This window comes from Porites lutea, chromosome 6, assembly GCF_958299795.1.
Source record: "Porites lutea chromosome 6, jaPorLute2.1, whole genome shotgun sequence".
NCBI lineage: Eukaryota > Metazoa > Cnidaria > Anthozoa > Scleractinia > Poritidae > Porites > Porites lutea.
In genome coordinates this window covers 14,745,738-14,761,651 of record NC_133206.1, presented here as the reverse complement: position 1 = coordinate 14,761,651, position 15,914 = coordinate 14,745,738, and the positions used below count along the sequence as shown (strand labels likewise).

Here is a 15,914-nt window from a genome sequence, read left to right as displayed (position 1 = left end):
ACAAGCCACGGAATCGCCAAGTTTTCAAATAAAATTATCGAGTGAAAGGCTACATGTCCTTAGCCGCCTTTAAGAAAGAAGTTAAAGCTTGACAACCAAGCAAATTTAACAACTCTTCATCAAGATTTGCATAAAACCGCGACAAGCTTAATTTACAGAATGAATTGCCGAGTGGCACCGTTCATCTGTGAAAATCTCGGAACATGGCGAGCAAAGGCTACATACACTGTACATGCAGGATAAATCTGCGAAAATGAAAATATTGATTTACACTTATTGAAAGCTTGGCGAACCCCGACAATTCAAACAGTTACAGAACACTGCACCGCAAGCAATGATCGACTGTGCGACTATCTGAACGGCTACGTGACTGTACAACATTGTTCTTTCGGAAAACCTAGCTTCTTGGATCCTCGATCCTCGATCATCGAAACTCAAGACTCGATCCTCGCGTCTTGAGACTCGATCCTCGCATCTCGAAACTCGAAGCGTTTGAGCTTCGGGAGGCAAGAATCGAGTCTCGAGTTTTGAGCTTCGAGTGTCAACTTACTCTTGAGCAGTACTGTAGGTGGCAAAAGCTTTTGAGTAGGCAGAGAAGGAAAAAACTCACGCCACTGGCGTGACTTGTGAGCGCTGAAAGTGCAAGTTACTCGGGGGGTTCTGTTTGGGGGCATGACCCCTCGAAAAATTTTGAAAGCTGGGCTTCTCAGAGTGCATTTCCAGCATTCTGGAGCAAAAATTTGAGTGTTTGAACAGAACATGGACATCATTAAATTCTGGCTTTTTAGGGGATAATATTTCCAAAGAAAAGTAGGCAGAGTTCACATGAAATAGCTGGCGAATTTCGCTGGCCACTGGCTCTGATTGAGAAACCCAGCTACTATGAGAATGACCCCAGTTTTTTCATAGCAAACAAAAGGGAAACAGAGCCAAAAGAAGTTCCTAGCTGTCCAATACCCTGCCAACTAACTGCCATAATAGTCGGCAACTTGAAACCATGCCATGGACAAATATAGTGAGATTTATATTACTAGTACAGAAATATGTCAGGGAAAGTCCATATATGCCAACTTTCCCGGATTATGATTGTTGGCATTCAGGGGAGGGGGGGGGGGGGGTGCGCAAGAGAAGTCTCCAGAGTTTAGATTTACAGAAGTTGGCATCTCTGAAAGTCACTGCTTGAAGAAGCAACGTAATTTTACAATACCCAGTCCCCTGTAAAAACAGGCACTCTTGTTTTTCCATGACGAAAGTAAGTGGCCAGGTATTCTGAAGTTTAGCTCTAATATGATGTCAATTGATTTATCAGCTGAAAGGATCAGAGTGATGGTCCATGATTACACTCAACTAAAAACAGTCAAGTATATCTCTTACCACGTGGACCTGGTTTAGGTCTCCTTGCTCCTGGTCCACCTTTGTTCATTAGGATAGAGAAAGGAAAACTAAGGAAAATTCTGTGGATTCAATACACGCAAGACCGCCGCCATTTTCAATGCGCGCCGGCGCTTGTGTCAGCAGTGGGAGCAACATAAACGGTTTTTTATATATGTATGCTGCACAGTCTGTCCTGTAAGCGGAATACGTATAGGACAAATTGTTTATGATACATAGCGCATTTACCCTTTGTTAACAAAATGGCGGACAAGAAGAAGTCAAAGTGTTCGAAAACCGGCAAGTTTGAGCTACCGATTAGGGATTATAAAAGAAAATTAGTAAAAGCAGTGAACGATAATGATTTCCTGGTTGTTGTGGGTGAGACTGGAAGCGGAAAAACTACTCAACTTCCGCAATATCTTCACCAAGCTGGGTATACTTCTCGAGGACAAATGATTGGTGTTACACAACCAAGACGTATTGCTGCGATTTCAGTTGCGACACGCGTGGCAGAAGAAACGGAATGCCAGTTAGGAGGTGAGTGCCTTTCTGAAAGGTAGCTAGTGTAATCTACCCTACGTGCACCTACATCACAACTAGTACATGTTTGTACAACGTGGTGTTTTACATGTACATGTAAATGTTACGGCTCAAAATTAAATTCAGGCCTAAAATTTTTAACCTTGGTTGTCTCTCAATTTGCTTGTCTCCTAGCCCTAATTCATAATTAGGACTAGGAGACAAAGGAAATCCAGAATAAACAAACGTTAAAAATTTTAAACCTGAATTTAATTTTACCTGTAACCTATACATTTATAGACAATAAAAACAAGTGCACAGGTCTAAAATAATTGTTATAACCATTTCATTGTTGCTGTTTTTCTCACACATTAAAATTTTCTGTTGTTTTCAGAAACTGTTGGTTATCAAGTGCGGTTTGATGACTGCACCAGTGACAAAACTCTTATCAAGTACATGACTGATGGCTGCCTGTTGCGAGAATTTCTTGATGATCCTGTGCTTAGCAAATACAGTTTAATTATCTTAGATGAAGCTCATGAAAGAAGTTTGGACACTGTGAGTTCATGTCCTTGTGATCTCTAGTCTACGGATTATTAATTTTCCTTCACTTAAGGTGGCTCCGTAATTAATACAATAGCATTTTGCTGTGACAAATTTTCCGTCATAACTTTTTCGATTTTAACGCGATGGCTGCGAAACTTTGTAAAAAACAACAGATATCATTCGGCAATAATACGAAATATTCCGATTTCATCGATGGCAAATATTTCTTGAGAAATTAGCGCTTAAAAGGACCCTACTGTTCAAAGAAAATCGCGTCTAGTAAAAAATTTTGCTGATATTTTTTACTGAAATTTCTGGTATCGGCTTTAATTGATATAATAAATATGCTAGAGGAATTTCAGAAAAATCGTTGGAGCAGAAGTCCGTAACTAAAAGTTGCTCAAAATTCAGCTGTGAAATTGTTTTGGAATTTCAAAAATAAATTACTATCAGGTAGAAGGAACCACCAGTTTGAATTTTCGGGACAAGTAAATTCAACGTTTGCTAATTCTTAAAACAAAAGCCGATTGCCTATCGTGCTATTCTTTAAAAGGTACTTTTTAGTTTTAGAAGCACTATAAATTGCTCCAAACCTTGCTCTGAAGTAGAATGACTTGTTCTTCGACAGTTTTAAAATATCCCGTGGCAGTTTTGGCTCAAACTCCTGCTGCATACATTTTGATGTATTGCAATGCATTTTCAACAACTTTTACTGCTGTTCGTTGCTTCCAACTCAGGAAAAAAGTATTGAGATTGGACGCTACCTCGTATCAGAGCTCAGAAAGAACTGTCCAGCACCTTTGTTTATGACTACAAAATGAGCACGAGCGGCAGTTCTGCGAGGAATTCGCACCTCACCCAGGGGGGACGAACGGCAATGATGACCATGCCTGTGAACCGAATAACATCACAGTGCAAAATAAAATTATCGCAAAAATACTGCCCGTGAATAAATTTACAACTCTGAAATTTTTGTCACTCCTTCCTTCAATGAATGGGTATTTTTTTCTTGATTATTATGTTTTGCTCTGCAATACATGTTTATACAGATTGGTTCACAGACATGGGCATCATTGTCATTCGTCCCCCCTGGCTGAGGTGCGAATTCCTCGCAGAGCTGCCGCTCGTGCTCATTTTCTGGTCATAAACAAAGGTGCTGGACAGTTCTATCTGAGCTTCAATACAAGGTAACTTACAATCCCAATACCTTTTTCCTGAATTGGAAACAATGTAAGGCAGGAAAAGCCGTTGAGGATGCATTGCAATACATCAAAATGTATGTAGCAGGAATTTGAGCCAAAACTGCCAAGGGATTTTTTAAAAATGTCGAGGAACAAGTCATTCGACGTCAGAGCAAATTTTGGAGCAATTTATCAAGGCACAACCACAATATCTTCAACTACTAGATATTGCTTTATGTTTACTTAAAAGATAAACCAATTCCTTTGAGACGCTTCAGTGAATTCTGCCTGTTTAGCCCTAAACCTGGTTTTCATTCTTTTAAATGTCCAATATTATTATTTCCACTGAACTGAAAAAAATGGTATCTTCTGTATGCTTTATTTCAGGATATACTTTTTGGTTTAGTAAGGAAGCTGTTTCACAATCGAAGAGAACGATCAGATGATGCATATAAACCTGTTAATCACCTACCAAAGATTGTGATTATGTCTGCCACCTTAAATCATGAAAAGTTTTCTGAATTCCTTGGTGGTTGTCCTGTCTTTGAAATTCCTGGACGTTGTTTTCCTGTAGAAAGTGTCTTCCTAAACTATGTTGGTGTTAAAGACTTACAGACACCTAATTATCTGAAGCGTGTAAGTTTGTGGCTCTTTATAATGTAGGGAAAGGAAAATACATAAAAATTTTATGTTGACTTTAATGGTAAACTAACCACAGATATTATCTAATGTCACTCTCTGGGTTTTTTCCTTTTTCATAATAATCTGGTTGTTAATATTTATTTATTATCTGCAGACTACCTACAACTGTTATTGAAGACAAATTGCCTAAAAACTATTGGTTTCTCACAAGGGTTATTAATTTTTGACTGTCTGCTAGTTTCAGCATTAAAAGTGGACTTTGATAGCAAGGAATGGTCCTTAAAACATAGTCTAGTTTTTACCAAAGAATTGTCTATGAGTGGATAATCCAAAATGCTGATAGATGGAGAGACCAGTCATAGGACAAAGTTGAGATACAGTGATGCACCTGTCCCATAATATTTGTAATAAATTATTATACAGCTTTCTAATGGTCTCTACCCAGTATTCAGTACCATGAATCCTTTCAGTTGCAAGATTATGGTCATAATATTATTTTTCTCACAAAATTCATTGGGAATTCATGTAACAGTATTGACTAGTGACAGTGAAGTGCATGGCTAAGCTGTTTACCATTAATTTTGGTGTGTCTGATATTTAGGCGATAGAAACAGTGATGAGAATTCATCTTGAAGAACCACCTGGAGATGTTTTAGTTTTTTTAACTGGTCAGGAGGAAATTGAGCATGCATGTGACAGGTTGTTTGTGGCTGCAGAGGATGTGGACTACAGCCATGATGTCTATTATAATGAAGTAGAGGCCATGCTTATTTTACCCCTCTATGGATCCATGACAACAGGTTTGTGTAATATATTAAACAAAGCTTTGTTTTCAGAGAAGTTGATCGATATTTTATGCTGTGCATGTGCAAAGTAATGACATTCGCTAATGTACAGGATGAAATAAACATGTACTCTGAAGGTACTTGTAGGATAATTATTATTTATGTAATAGGATTGGAGGGCAGCCTCTTGTAATAATGTATGTGTAATTGCACTTTCATTTATATGTATTTTTTACTTTAGATTTTTTTGTGCACAGACACATACACACTCTAGAATTTTGGCTAAAACTGTTCAATACAAATTAATGTTGTTGACATTAATGTGAATTTATGAAGGGTCAATTTTCTATATGAAGATAATGTGAAAAGGTTTTTTTTTGCTCATTGACAACTAGTAGCATAAATTTTGTGTTTTATCTTCTCCTTTTTCTCTAGAATAGACATAATCCATACTTAATTTACTTTATAGTGCTCTCTTGTTTTAGAACTGCAGAAAAGAGTGTTTGATCCTCCCAGCCCAGCTGTGCGGAAAGTTGTTGTGGCAACCAACATCGCAGCCACTTCACTTACTATTGAAGGCATCAGGTGAATGGCTAGCTCATTCCTTTTCCCCTTCTACCACTGTGCAAAGTCAACCTTCATGGGTTCAATTGAAAATTTTAAATTATTATTTGACCAAAGAAAAATGAACCCAAATGTGAACTGTGCTTGCAAAGCCATTACACTAGATAAACTCTTAATAATAGGCTAAAAACTACCTCTTTATGCTATTCTACCTGACATCTCAGACACTGTGGTTGCATTAATTCACTATTTACTGGCAGAATGCACTGTTGATTTGAAAAGTGTAATATCATCCAGAGCCACCAATTCTCTTTGTATTTTGTAGGTATGTTGTGGACAGTGGTTTTGTAAAGCAGTTGTCTTACAACCCACGCACAAGGCTTGACTCTCTGAATGTTGTCTTGATATCAAGGTGATTTAAGGATTTTCTGTCACTGTTGAAGCTCACAAAATTAATTCATATTTAATATTAATCATTCAATATATAGTATAATTACAAATTTTTTTAGCACTAAGAAATGAAGTTGTAACTGTAAACCATAAAATGTTGTACATAACCAGCTTACTGGTATTTCATTATAATGTTACATTGCACAAAATAATGTCCTTTTAGTAAATGCAAGCTGGAGAAATAAAAGAATACAAACTCTTATAATTTAACATGCATGTACGTACCTTGTTTGTACATTTCAGGTCTGAAGCCATTCAAAGAACAGGAAGGGCTGGTAGAACCGCTCCTGGAAAATGCTTTCGACTTTTTTCAAAGTAAGAATTTGTCTTCTCCATTCTTTCTGTGTTAAGTGTGATGGTTTTTTTAAAGAACAGATCTGTAAGTTAAGCCCCTGTACTAGGTCTTGTAGGTAAACATTCTCAAGGGGCTAGATTATTTTTTTTGTTTTGTTGCTATTTTAGAGAGGTGTATGATACAGCTATGACAGAAGAGACAATCCCAGAAATACAGCGGACAAGTCTGGGTCATGTGATCCTGTATCTTAAATCCATGGGAATACATGATGTGTTAGGGTAAGGACTATTAATTTAAAGCTTGTATGTGTCATTCTTTAAGTAGATATGAACTGACGTCTAGCAATGTAAATATGAAATCATTCAGTTGGTTAAATTAACATGATTCTGGGTCTGTGAGAGGAAAACTGGCCTAGAAAAAGTGGCAGAAATCTTTGTAAGGTTTAGAATTTCTAGAAATGGGTACACTTGGAAACAGCAGCAGAAAGGCCAGACTATATTGCAAAGCTGTTGGGAAGGGACAAGGGGGTAGGGACCTTTTTAAGCTTCACCCAGACTGACACTAATGTTGATGAAGAAAGAAAACCCACACACTACAACAAATCATGATTTATATCTTTTCTACAGACTTGCTTTGAAAACTAGGACATCATCATGGAATTTTCTTTCTAACTTTAGTCCAAACAAATAATTTATATGCAATAGAACTTTTTACCGATACGGCAGCCATAGTGAATTAATTCGATTTAAGGAGTATTATAGGATGCCCAGGGGGCATGAGCACATTTCGGTCTTTTTTTCGAGCGCTTTTCGGGACATTTTTTCTTAAAGTTTTCTTAGAATAATATTGTAATGAGAAAAAAGATCCTTGTACCATGTTTGGATGTAATAATGATCGCCTTTTTCTAGTTTAGTATTAGAAATATTATGGTCTTCACTGTATATTTCTCAGGAAAAAGGCGATCATTATTACATCCAAACACAGCAGAAGGATCTTTTTTCGCATTAGAATCTTATTCTACGAAAACTTTGAGAAAAAATGTCCTGAAAAGTGCTCGAAAATACAAGCGAAATGTGCTCATGCCCCCTGGGCATCCTATAATACTCCTTAAATCGAATTAATTCAATATGGCCGCTGTATAGGTAAAAAGGTCTATTGTATGTTATTACACTTCTTGTATTGACTTGTTTCTGATATTGAATGTTTTCTAGTTTTCAGTACATAGACCCACCAGAAGAGAGGATGATTTTGGAAGCATTGAAGCAACTTTACTTTTTTGGTGCCTTGGACAGGTAATGAAAGTAGATAAAGGAAGAAGACATTCACAGACATGTTATCTTAGTTATTTTATAAAAGATAATTAAAAGATTTTGTCCACAGACTTCAAAAAATTTAAAGCTGCATTGCTTGTCTTCATAAGAGTTAAAGGATTGATAATCTCCTGTTTTTGCCTTATTTTGTTTGTTTTTTCTTTTTACAGGGGTGGAAATGTTACCTCCCTCGGTCGCCAAATGACAGAATTCCCTCTCTCTCCAGGCCTGTCCAGGACTGTTATCCACTCGGTCAGTCTTGGTTGCGAGGATCTTGTACTTGCTGTGTCCGCTATGTTGTCAGTCGAAAATGTCTTCGTAAATCCAGGCGGGAAAAAGAATTTGTCTTCGGCAACAAAGGTTCATAAAGAACTTGCCGAGGAAGCAGGTGGAACGAACGACTTTGCAACGCTTCTATACATCTACAGACAATGTCATTCAAGGTTGGTTATCCGATATACAAGCAAAAATCCCTGGGGACGATGTTGTGGAGTGCAAATATACTCTCCGTGGTCTTGAGGAGGCGTGGTGGGTGAGGGTTTTTAAGACACAGGTTAAAGAACTATTCGTTTCAGCTTGAAGCGTTTAACAAAACCTGTGGGCACTTACAAGGTTTTTTAAAAACGGTAGTTTTAAAGGTTGTGCAGTGTTAAAAAAGCGCTTTTGAAAGCATTTTTCTGACATAAGATGCGTAAAATGCCGACATGTGGATTCTTCACAATGCGAATTTAGAGATACTCAGCAGTCTACAGTTGGAAGTGGTTAAAAATTAATTTGTTTGCGTGCTAGTCACAGTAAAGCTTTACATGCACAATGTATTCTTAAAACAACTTCGTTCCCAGGGCTTTTCCCTTAAAAAATGGGTGGGGCGGGAAAAGGGAAAAGCCCTGGGGACGAGGTTGTTCTTAAAATCGTCGCAAGAATTTTAGCCATGATACTAGAGCGGTTTTCATTTGAGTGTCGAAAAGTAATTGGTTTTGCACTTTCTACACGATGCGATTGGCTTAAAAGATTCGCGCCACCTTTTCATCCAATCAGAAGTAAAACCAAAGCCAATTGTGACGCGCTCGCATGCATTTTCCCGCGCTTTGCGTCAGCCGCATGTAATTACTTCGAGTTTTGATTGGTTCAATGTATTGTCTGTGTCCTATGTGATTGGCCAGAGTAATTACTTTGGTTTTGGTTTTACGACACTCAAACGAAAACCACTCTAACAGTTTTTAGGGCGTCGCGCACTTACTACGAGAACCGCGTCCTGCGCTACAGGAATCGCGTTCCGCGCAACGCGACTCGCGAGAGGGGAGAAACTTGCTTTTGAGCGTTACTGAACATACCACATTTCACCGTCGCGGAGATTCAGTGAATACATTATCTTTCTGTCTTTTAGTTCATCCCCTCCACGATGGTGCCGTGAACATTTTATTCACTGGAGAGCGCTGAAAATGGCCTATAACATTCATCATCAGCTGGAGATGATTTTACAGAAACAGGCAGGTTTATCTTGGTACATTCTTTAACTCTCTCCAAGGCGTTTAGGGGGTAAACTAGCGAGAATAAAATAACAAAATTACACCTGGCCAATTAGACCTATCACCCAGCAGTGCGGGATCCAGACCTTCAGATAAGGCGGGGGAGAGGGGGGAAGGGGGCAGACTCCAAAAACTTTTTTGCTGCCCTTTGGGCCTCAGTTTGGTCTAAAAATAAGGCGGGGGGGGGGGGGGGGAGTGCGGGCCTCAACACAACGAAAGCAAACATTTCGATCTTGACTTATCCAAGCAACTGATTTCGAAAAGAGTATGTCAATGGAGTTTCCTGGCAAATTAACGTAACTATGGATTCAGTGCAAATTAATTCAATGTGACTCGCTCTACATGAAAACACAAATTAACTAACAAAAAGCGGAGCTATCCCTACATGGCCGCGAACTTTTTATATGCCCTTACATGTACTAGCCTTCCACCATTGTGGCTTTTGCTCGATTCAGCACCGTATGCGGTCATATGTGGTTGAGCGGGTTTCGTGTGCTCTCTTCCAGTGAGGGAGAGTTTTTTCTCAGGGTAGTCCAGTCCTCCCACGCCCCCTGGTTTTACCATTCCCAACCCTTCCAGGTTCCAATTCGACGAGTGGATCCCAAAACACTTACTAAAAAACTCCCTAAAAGCTTCATAGACCTGTGTTTCGAGCTGAACAAGTTCAGTATTTAACTACCAAAAACTACATTTACGTTTTCTTTGACCCAGCAGTAGAATATCAACCTTACCTCTGGTTAGAGATGCTTTCTTAGTAACCTGTGTGATGGGTGATCATTTTAACCTTGTCACTACACTGTATATGTTTCCTCTGTCAACAGATTGTAAAGTATTCTCTTCGTAAGCATGCTACAGACAACACCGGACAAAATTCCAAAGAGAGGCTAAGAAGGGCTCTGTGTAATGGTTACTTTTGCAATGTCGCGCGAAAGTGAGAATGTTTCTTTTTTTCTAAGATTATAACATCATTTTTTTTCTTGCACATGTATATTGCGACCCATTTTAACTTGAACCTTTATGCCCCAATATCTACGTACAAATTTTCCAAACTGGTATCCATACATTTCCTTATAGAATTAACTGAGGGAATTTGTTCAAAGTTCAAGCGGCGACCAGAAATATGTCACTTTACAGCCACATAACTGCAAACCATGACCATTCGGAGGCCTGCATAGCAGGCATTCTAAAGGGAAGAAAAAGGGGATTTGGGGCGCGCGAGAAGCGCGAAGGTTGCGCTAGGGCGAGGGAGAGGAACCTCCTCTCTTCTCCCTCGCGCACGCGCGAATTCCCTTCCCCTTCCCTTTTCGAACGCCTGCCACGCAGACCAACCATTCGGTTTCCATGGCTACCCTTTTAATAAATGAGGGCCAGATATGTGTCTTAAGAATAACCAGATTTTTAAAGGAAACTTCTGAATTCCTGCTGTTTGGCAGCATATCGCGTCATCGTCTACTGAGGCAGTTCATAATATGAAAGCACAGGATCCGAAACCACTCGTTTATAACTGTAGATGTTTTCTTTCATTCCTAGAAGCAGCGCTGGAAATAGCTTTCGCACCATGGATGGACATGGTACTCAAGTATACATTCACCCATCATCCACGGTGAGGACCTGTTGCGTGAAGATAAAGTTCATTGTCTTTTTTCTTTAGATTTAGCATATTTTGCTCGATTAGCCTACGCAGCTGGCGGCTTTGAAGCCGTAAGGAGATTGAAGCGAACAAAACCAATACGCGAAAAAGCTTAATTAGATACCGGTACCTGTATAACAAGTACATTAGATGTTACGTCTCTGCTTTTTTTTGTAGTTGTTTGGTTGTGAAGATCAGCTTGAGTGGATAATATTTCATGATATCATATGGACCTCGAAAATTTATGTCAGAACAGTATGTCCGGTGAGTAACCTATTTTTCACTTGGTTTAATGAACTTCAAAGAAATTGGCTCGACTGAAGAATTAATGTTCATATGTCTGACTGTTTATCTGTTTTTCCAAAACTGTCAGTGGCTTCCGGCAGAGTTGCTTGAGCAATAGAACTTCCGAAGGATTGGCTAGCTGACTATCCTTTCGTGGGGGGCGAGGGTGGGAGAAATGCGGGACCTTTTTACCCTCTCCCCTTCCCCATTTTAATGCTTCCTACGTAAGCTATCGGCTGACTGCCGTCTGACCAACCGTCATCTGACTGACTGGCAAGTTGACTGACCATCTGACAGACGAACTGGCCTACCTATCGCCTATTAACTAACCGTCTGACCTGCTAAAGGTTTTGTTGACTGAAAAAGCGTTCAATGGTCTGCCTGTTGGATTGGATGATTGGTTGATTAACTATAACTGCAGCGGCAGCGACGAATTCGAAACTGGACTTCTGACTTACTAACACACTGGCTCACTAATGGGAAGGATAGCTGATCTATTAGTTAGAATACAAATGTCTTTGTAACTGGCTTGCAATAGTTTTTCAGTTGAATAATCGCGTGATTTACTGAATTCTTGCTGTTGAATGAAGCCACTTACTGTGTCATGTACTAAATTGATTCCTTTTCTCTTTTTTCCATTCTGTATCAGATACGATACGAGTGGGTGAGAGACCTTCTTCCAAGGTTACATGAAGTAGATAGCTATTCATTGTCAGGCTGGGCAGAGGGAAAACTTACAACCAGGAAACAAGAGGCAGATGAGAGTAAACTAAACACCGCTCTTCAAGCAGGTTTCTGGCCTTTTCTTACCCTGTGTAGTGTACAGTAATAAATGGTAATACCGCCTACAAAATTTTCTAGAATGGGTAAAGCCCCATTTCTTTGTCGAGGAAAAACTCCTGTGCGTGTGTCGTAAACTGTGACGGGAGCAATCCTTGCGAGACGGTGAGAAGGGGGACGGATCAACTCGTTGTACTCCAGACCTTTTCCTCTGTTGTTGGAAGTTACCATTTACCCTCCCCCGCCCCGTTGATCTAGCCAAGGTTCCAAAAGGAGTTTAGGGCTCCAAGGCTCCGGGCCAAAGTTAACAGGACTCCAGGGCTCCCAACAATGAAATCGAGGGTTCCAGGCTCCAATTTTTTTATTAGTACTTTATCCAAATCGACCAACCAGGAAAGAACCGCTATCTCAGGTGTGCTAGAATGTTCAAATGCTAGTATTTAGGAATCCGGGCCCCGCGGCAAACGTTTCGAGGGTTCCAGGCTTTGCAAAGAAATAATGTTAGGGCTCCAAGCACCGAAACGATGGGGCTCCGGGCTCCGGGCTCTGCCCCCACCCCCCCCCCCCCCCGCTTTCCGTTGGGACCCTGGCTAACGGCCAATAAGTCCCTTACGTTTTCTATTTTCGCAAGTGCAAACGATGGTCTGTAAAGAGAAGATAATAGTCAGCTTTCTGATTGTATTCCATTTTATGCATTTCAAAACGTTATCTCTTTATCCCACCAGGATCAACCGAAGAAACTCCGAAAATCTCCAAAAGAAATACAGAGGACACCATCACTGCTGCCAGACAACGCTTTCAAGAGAGAAAGAGGGCTCGTGATCAGCAGCAGTAAGGCACGTGACAGGGGAATGAAATTGCCATTGGTCAGTCGCTGTTGCACGGATAGGTGGCACGTGCAAGTGAAACACGTGCAGTCTACTGATGTTCTTGGTGGTGGCGTTGTTTGTGCCGCCAATGAAGATCCTGCCCGAGAGAGAAAGGGTTTTGTGGTGGAACGTTCACGGAACGTTAACGTTTACGCGAGTTATGGGAAGAAGAAGTTTCACGATTCCTATAAGGAAAAACGCGGAACTAAACTTGTGATGAGGGGCAAAAAAAGGAACTGAAACCTGTGATGAGAGGCAAAGCACGGAAGTAAAACTTGTGACGAGAAGCAAAAACGCGGAACTGAAGATCAGTTTTCATGTTGAACGTGTGCGGGATCGAACACGGAACTTTGACGGGTAACTGGATATTTTGAGCAAGCAAATTATCCAACTCAGAGCGATCAAGCTGGTTCGGAGAGCAAGGCTCCTTGCACCATTGAAACAAAGGAATCAAACAACCGGACGGAGATCTAGTACTCCAAACTCTCTGAACCAGCGTAAAATCTTTAAATTTGCTCTAATGGGAACTAAAAAATACAATTCCTGTAACTCTAGACGTGACATTTAACGCTGATGCAACCTGTCGGTCTTTTCAAGTTTACTTCCTTTTACAGTTCTCACGGCACCGAACGGGACACTTCGTTCACAAGAGACCGTTCAATATTTTTGCTCTTTTTTCACGGAACTTTAAACGACTAGGCGTCTAAATTTTCGTTCAGTCAAGGTTGTTCCGTACGCGTGCGAACAGAACACCTAAACCAACGAATTTTCGAACCGGTGGAAATGTTCGTCCGGTGCCGTGTTAGCTAGTGTTGAAAGTACATTTGCGTGGCACGTGCAGCCAGGTATTGGGACAATACAAAGTTTGACCAAAAACTGTTTGCGTGAAGTCTTGCATAGTTAAGGCTAGTTGAGTGACATTTTAGGAAAAATCTGTTTGGAAAAAAACTGCTGTAACGTTACCATGGACGGAAAAAACATTTTTTCCTTAAGCTAATTACACAAAGAGAAAGTGCTGACACTGACAAGGACTCAGTAAAAATTCACCAAATTCGCTGTTCCAATACACTTGGTCGCTACACCAGCTGCACGAACACGCCTAACTTGAACGCATTACACGAACTATTAGCTATGAGAAACCTTCAGAAACAACAAAGAAAGCAGGATACAATATTCGAACCAGCTTACGGTTGGGTTCCTAAATAATTTTTGCCATGCATTCCGATTGTATAAATGGGATTGACAGAATAAATAGCATTACACTTTCAAAAGTTGTCAGTTGTGAAACCTGCGAAAGACAGGAACCCATGGCGGAAGAATAAGCCTGCGCGGCAGGCGTCGGAAGTGGAGGAGGGTGGAATCAAGGCAGGGAGATTAGGGAGAAAGAGGAAGGGCTCCCTCTCCCTTTTCCCTCTCAACCCATTCGGAATGAATACACGTCTGTTTAACTTATGCAAAACAGCTATTTAAGGTGACTCGACCCAGTTTTTTTGGGGGGGTACCACCCTACTTTGAAGCTCTCTGGTATCCCCACCTTTACTTTTATCGTAAGTCTAACACATAGAATGGATAACATATAGATCAATCTACAATATAACATAAAATTTTTGGCGATCGGAGTAAATGTCACGTGGTTATAATGCCACGCCCCTTTGAGGTCTGAGTCGAAAATCTGCTGTTGCCGGCATTTTTTCGTGAAAATCTCTCGGCTACACATAGTGCGCATTAGTTCCTTACGCTGAACAGAGTTTCACCAAAATCGCAAAGACCCAATTCGAGAAATTCAGCGGTTTCCAAATTTAGGTCATAATTTATGCGAAAATGATAAGCAAACTTTACACGGATTATATCTAATAAACTATGAGATTTATCTCTTTATTTTGGGCATCGTTATAACAGATGGGTCCTTGCAAGTTAGCAAAACGCTTTAGGGCCTTGTAAATGCGCGCGATTTCGAGCAAAGCAAACATATAGAAATTATAGTTTTCGCTATTTGTTGACGTTTGTCAGCGTTTAAGAGTCCTTCTCACGAAAAAAGCATTTTCTTAAAAATTCGTAGTTTTTTTTCCTTCAAATTTTTTCAGGGCCACAATTGATTAACTAACTACCCGGACTCTGAATTTCATGGTCATTGAAAAACTGTGACATTATCTTCTATAAGCCCAAACTTGAGTAAACATTGAAGATTTTTAGCGTTTTGGCTGAGTTTGTGCTTTGGGAGTTGTCTATTGTTTCTAGTCTGTCATTTTACAGCATTCTTGTTCAGCACGCGTGCAATGACCACGCTTGGCTGACTTCCGAATGCTTACCGAGATATTCCCGTCACGACTTGGTTTAATTATTGGCTTGCATTAAACCTATGAAAAAATGACATTTTTTTAATAGTAAGTAGATTAAGTGTGTAGCACTTCTTGATTTTTTTGCAAAGGCACAAGAAGCACGAGAATTGATTAAAAATTGTGACTTAAACCTCTATGTATCACGCGATGGCCTGTCTCACTGTACCAAAATTATTATATCTCGGTGAGCATTCGGGAAGTCAGCCAAGCGGGGTCTTTGCACGCGTGCTGAACAAGAATGCTGTATAATGACAGACTAGAAACAATAGACAACTCCCAAAGCACAAACTCAGCCAAAACGCTAAAAATCTTCAATGTTTACTCAAGTTTGGGCTTATAGAAGATAATGTCACAGTTTTTCAATGACCATGAAATTCAGAGTCCGGGTAGTTAGTTAATCAATTGTGGCCCTGAAAAAAGTTGAAGGAAAAAAAACTACGAATTTTAAAGAAAATGCTTTTTTCGTGAGAAGGACTCTTAAACGCTGACAAACGTCAACAAATAGCGAAAACTATAATTTCTATATGTTTGCTTTGCTTGAAATCGCGCGCATTTACAAGGCCCTAAAGCGTTTTGCTGACTTGCAAGGACCCATCTGTTATAACGATGCCCAAAATAAAGAGATGAATCTTATAGTTTATTAGATATAATCCGTGTAAAGTTTGCTTATCATTTTCGCATAAATTATGACCTAAATTTGGAAACCGCTGAATTTCTCGAATTGGGTCTTTGCGATTTTGGTGAAACTCTGTTCAGCGCAAGGCACTAATACGCACTATGTGTAGCCGAGAGATTTTCACGAAAAAATGCCGGCAA

At 40.0% G+C, this 15,914-nt stretch overlaps 2 protein-coding genes across 2 annotated transcripts in view; one reads left to right on the top strand and one right to left on the bottom strand.

Annotated features, from left to right (window-relative positions):
- LOC140940478 (integrator complex subunit 1-like) overlaps positions 1 to 1,508 on the bottom strand; it is a 50,163-nt gene extending 48,655 nt beyond the window's left edge. Inside the window, exon 1 of the mRNA XM_073389453.1 lies at positions 1,375 to 1,508. Within this exon, the coding sequence (XP_073245554.1) occupies positions 1,375 to 1,423 (49 nt within the window). The 5' untranslated portion in view covers positions 1,424 to 1,508. The remainder of the gene's footprint in view (positions 1 to 1,374) is intronic.
- A 116-nt stretch (positions 1,509 to 1,624) lies between these two features.
- On the top strand, positions 1,625 to 14,030 carry LOC140941482 (probable ATP-dependent RNA helicase DHX40). Its single transcript, XM_073390480.1, has 16 exons — positions 1,625 to 1,911; positions 2,288 to 2,451; positions 4,008 to 4,256; positions 4,864 to 5,062; positions 5,533 to 5,632; positions 5,937 to 6,023; positions 6,305 to 6,376; positions 6,524 to 6,634; positions 7,568 to 7,648; positions 7,837 to 8,109; positions 9,054 to 9,156; positions 10,017 to 10,126; positions 10,726 to 10,798; positions 11,003 to 11,089; positions 11,760 to 11,901; positions 12,616 to 14,030. The coding sequence occupies exons 1-16, from the start codon at positions 1,635 to 1,637 to the stop codon at positions 12,723 to 12,725; spliced, it is 2,238 nt and encodes a 745-aa protein (XP_073246581.1). The 5' UTR covers positions 1,625 to 1,634; the 3' UTR covers positions 12,726 to 14,030.
- Positions 14,031 to 15,914: the final 1,884 nt, after the last annotated feature.

What these genes read in the sequence shown, in the direction of transcription:
- LOC140941482 (XM_073390480.1), top strand. Translation starts at nt 1,635, where the DNA reads ATGGCGGACAAGAAGAAGTCAAAGTGTTCGAAAACCGGCAAGTTTGAG. An exon ending in ATGAAAGAAGTTTGGACACT is followed by an intron (nt 2,452 to 4,007) that starts GTGAGTTCATGT and finishes GCTTTATTTCAG; the next exon opens with GATATACTTTTTGGTTTAGT. An exon ending in AGATGATTTTACAGAAACAG is followed by an intron (nt 9,157 to 10,016) that starts GCAGGTTTATCT and finishes CTCTGTCAACAG; the next exon opens with ATTGTAAAGTATTCTCTTCG.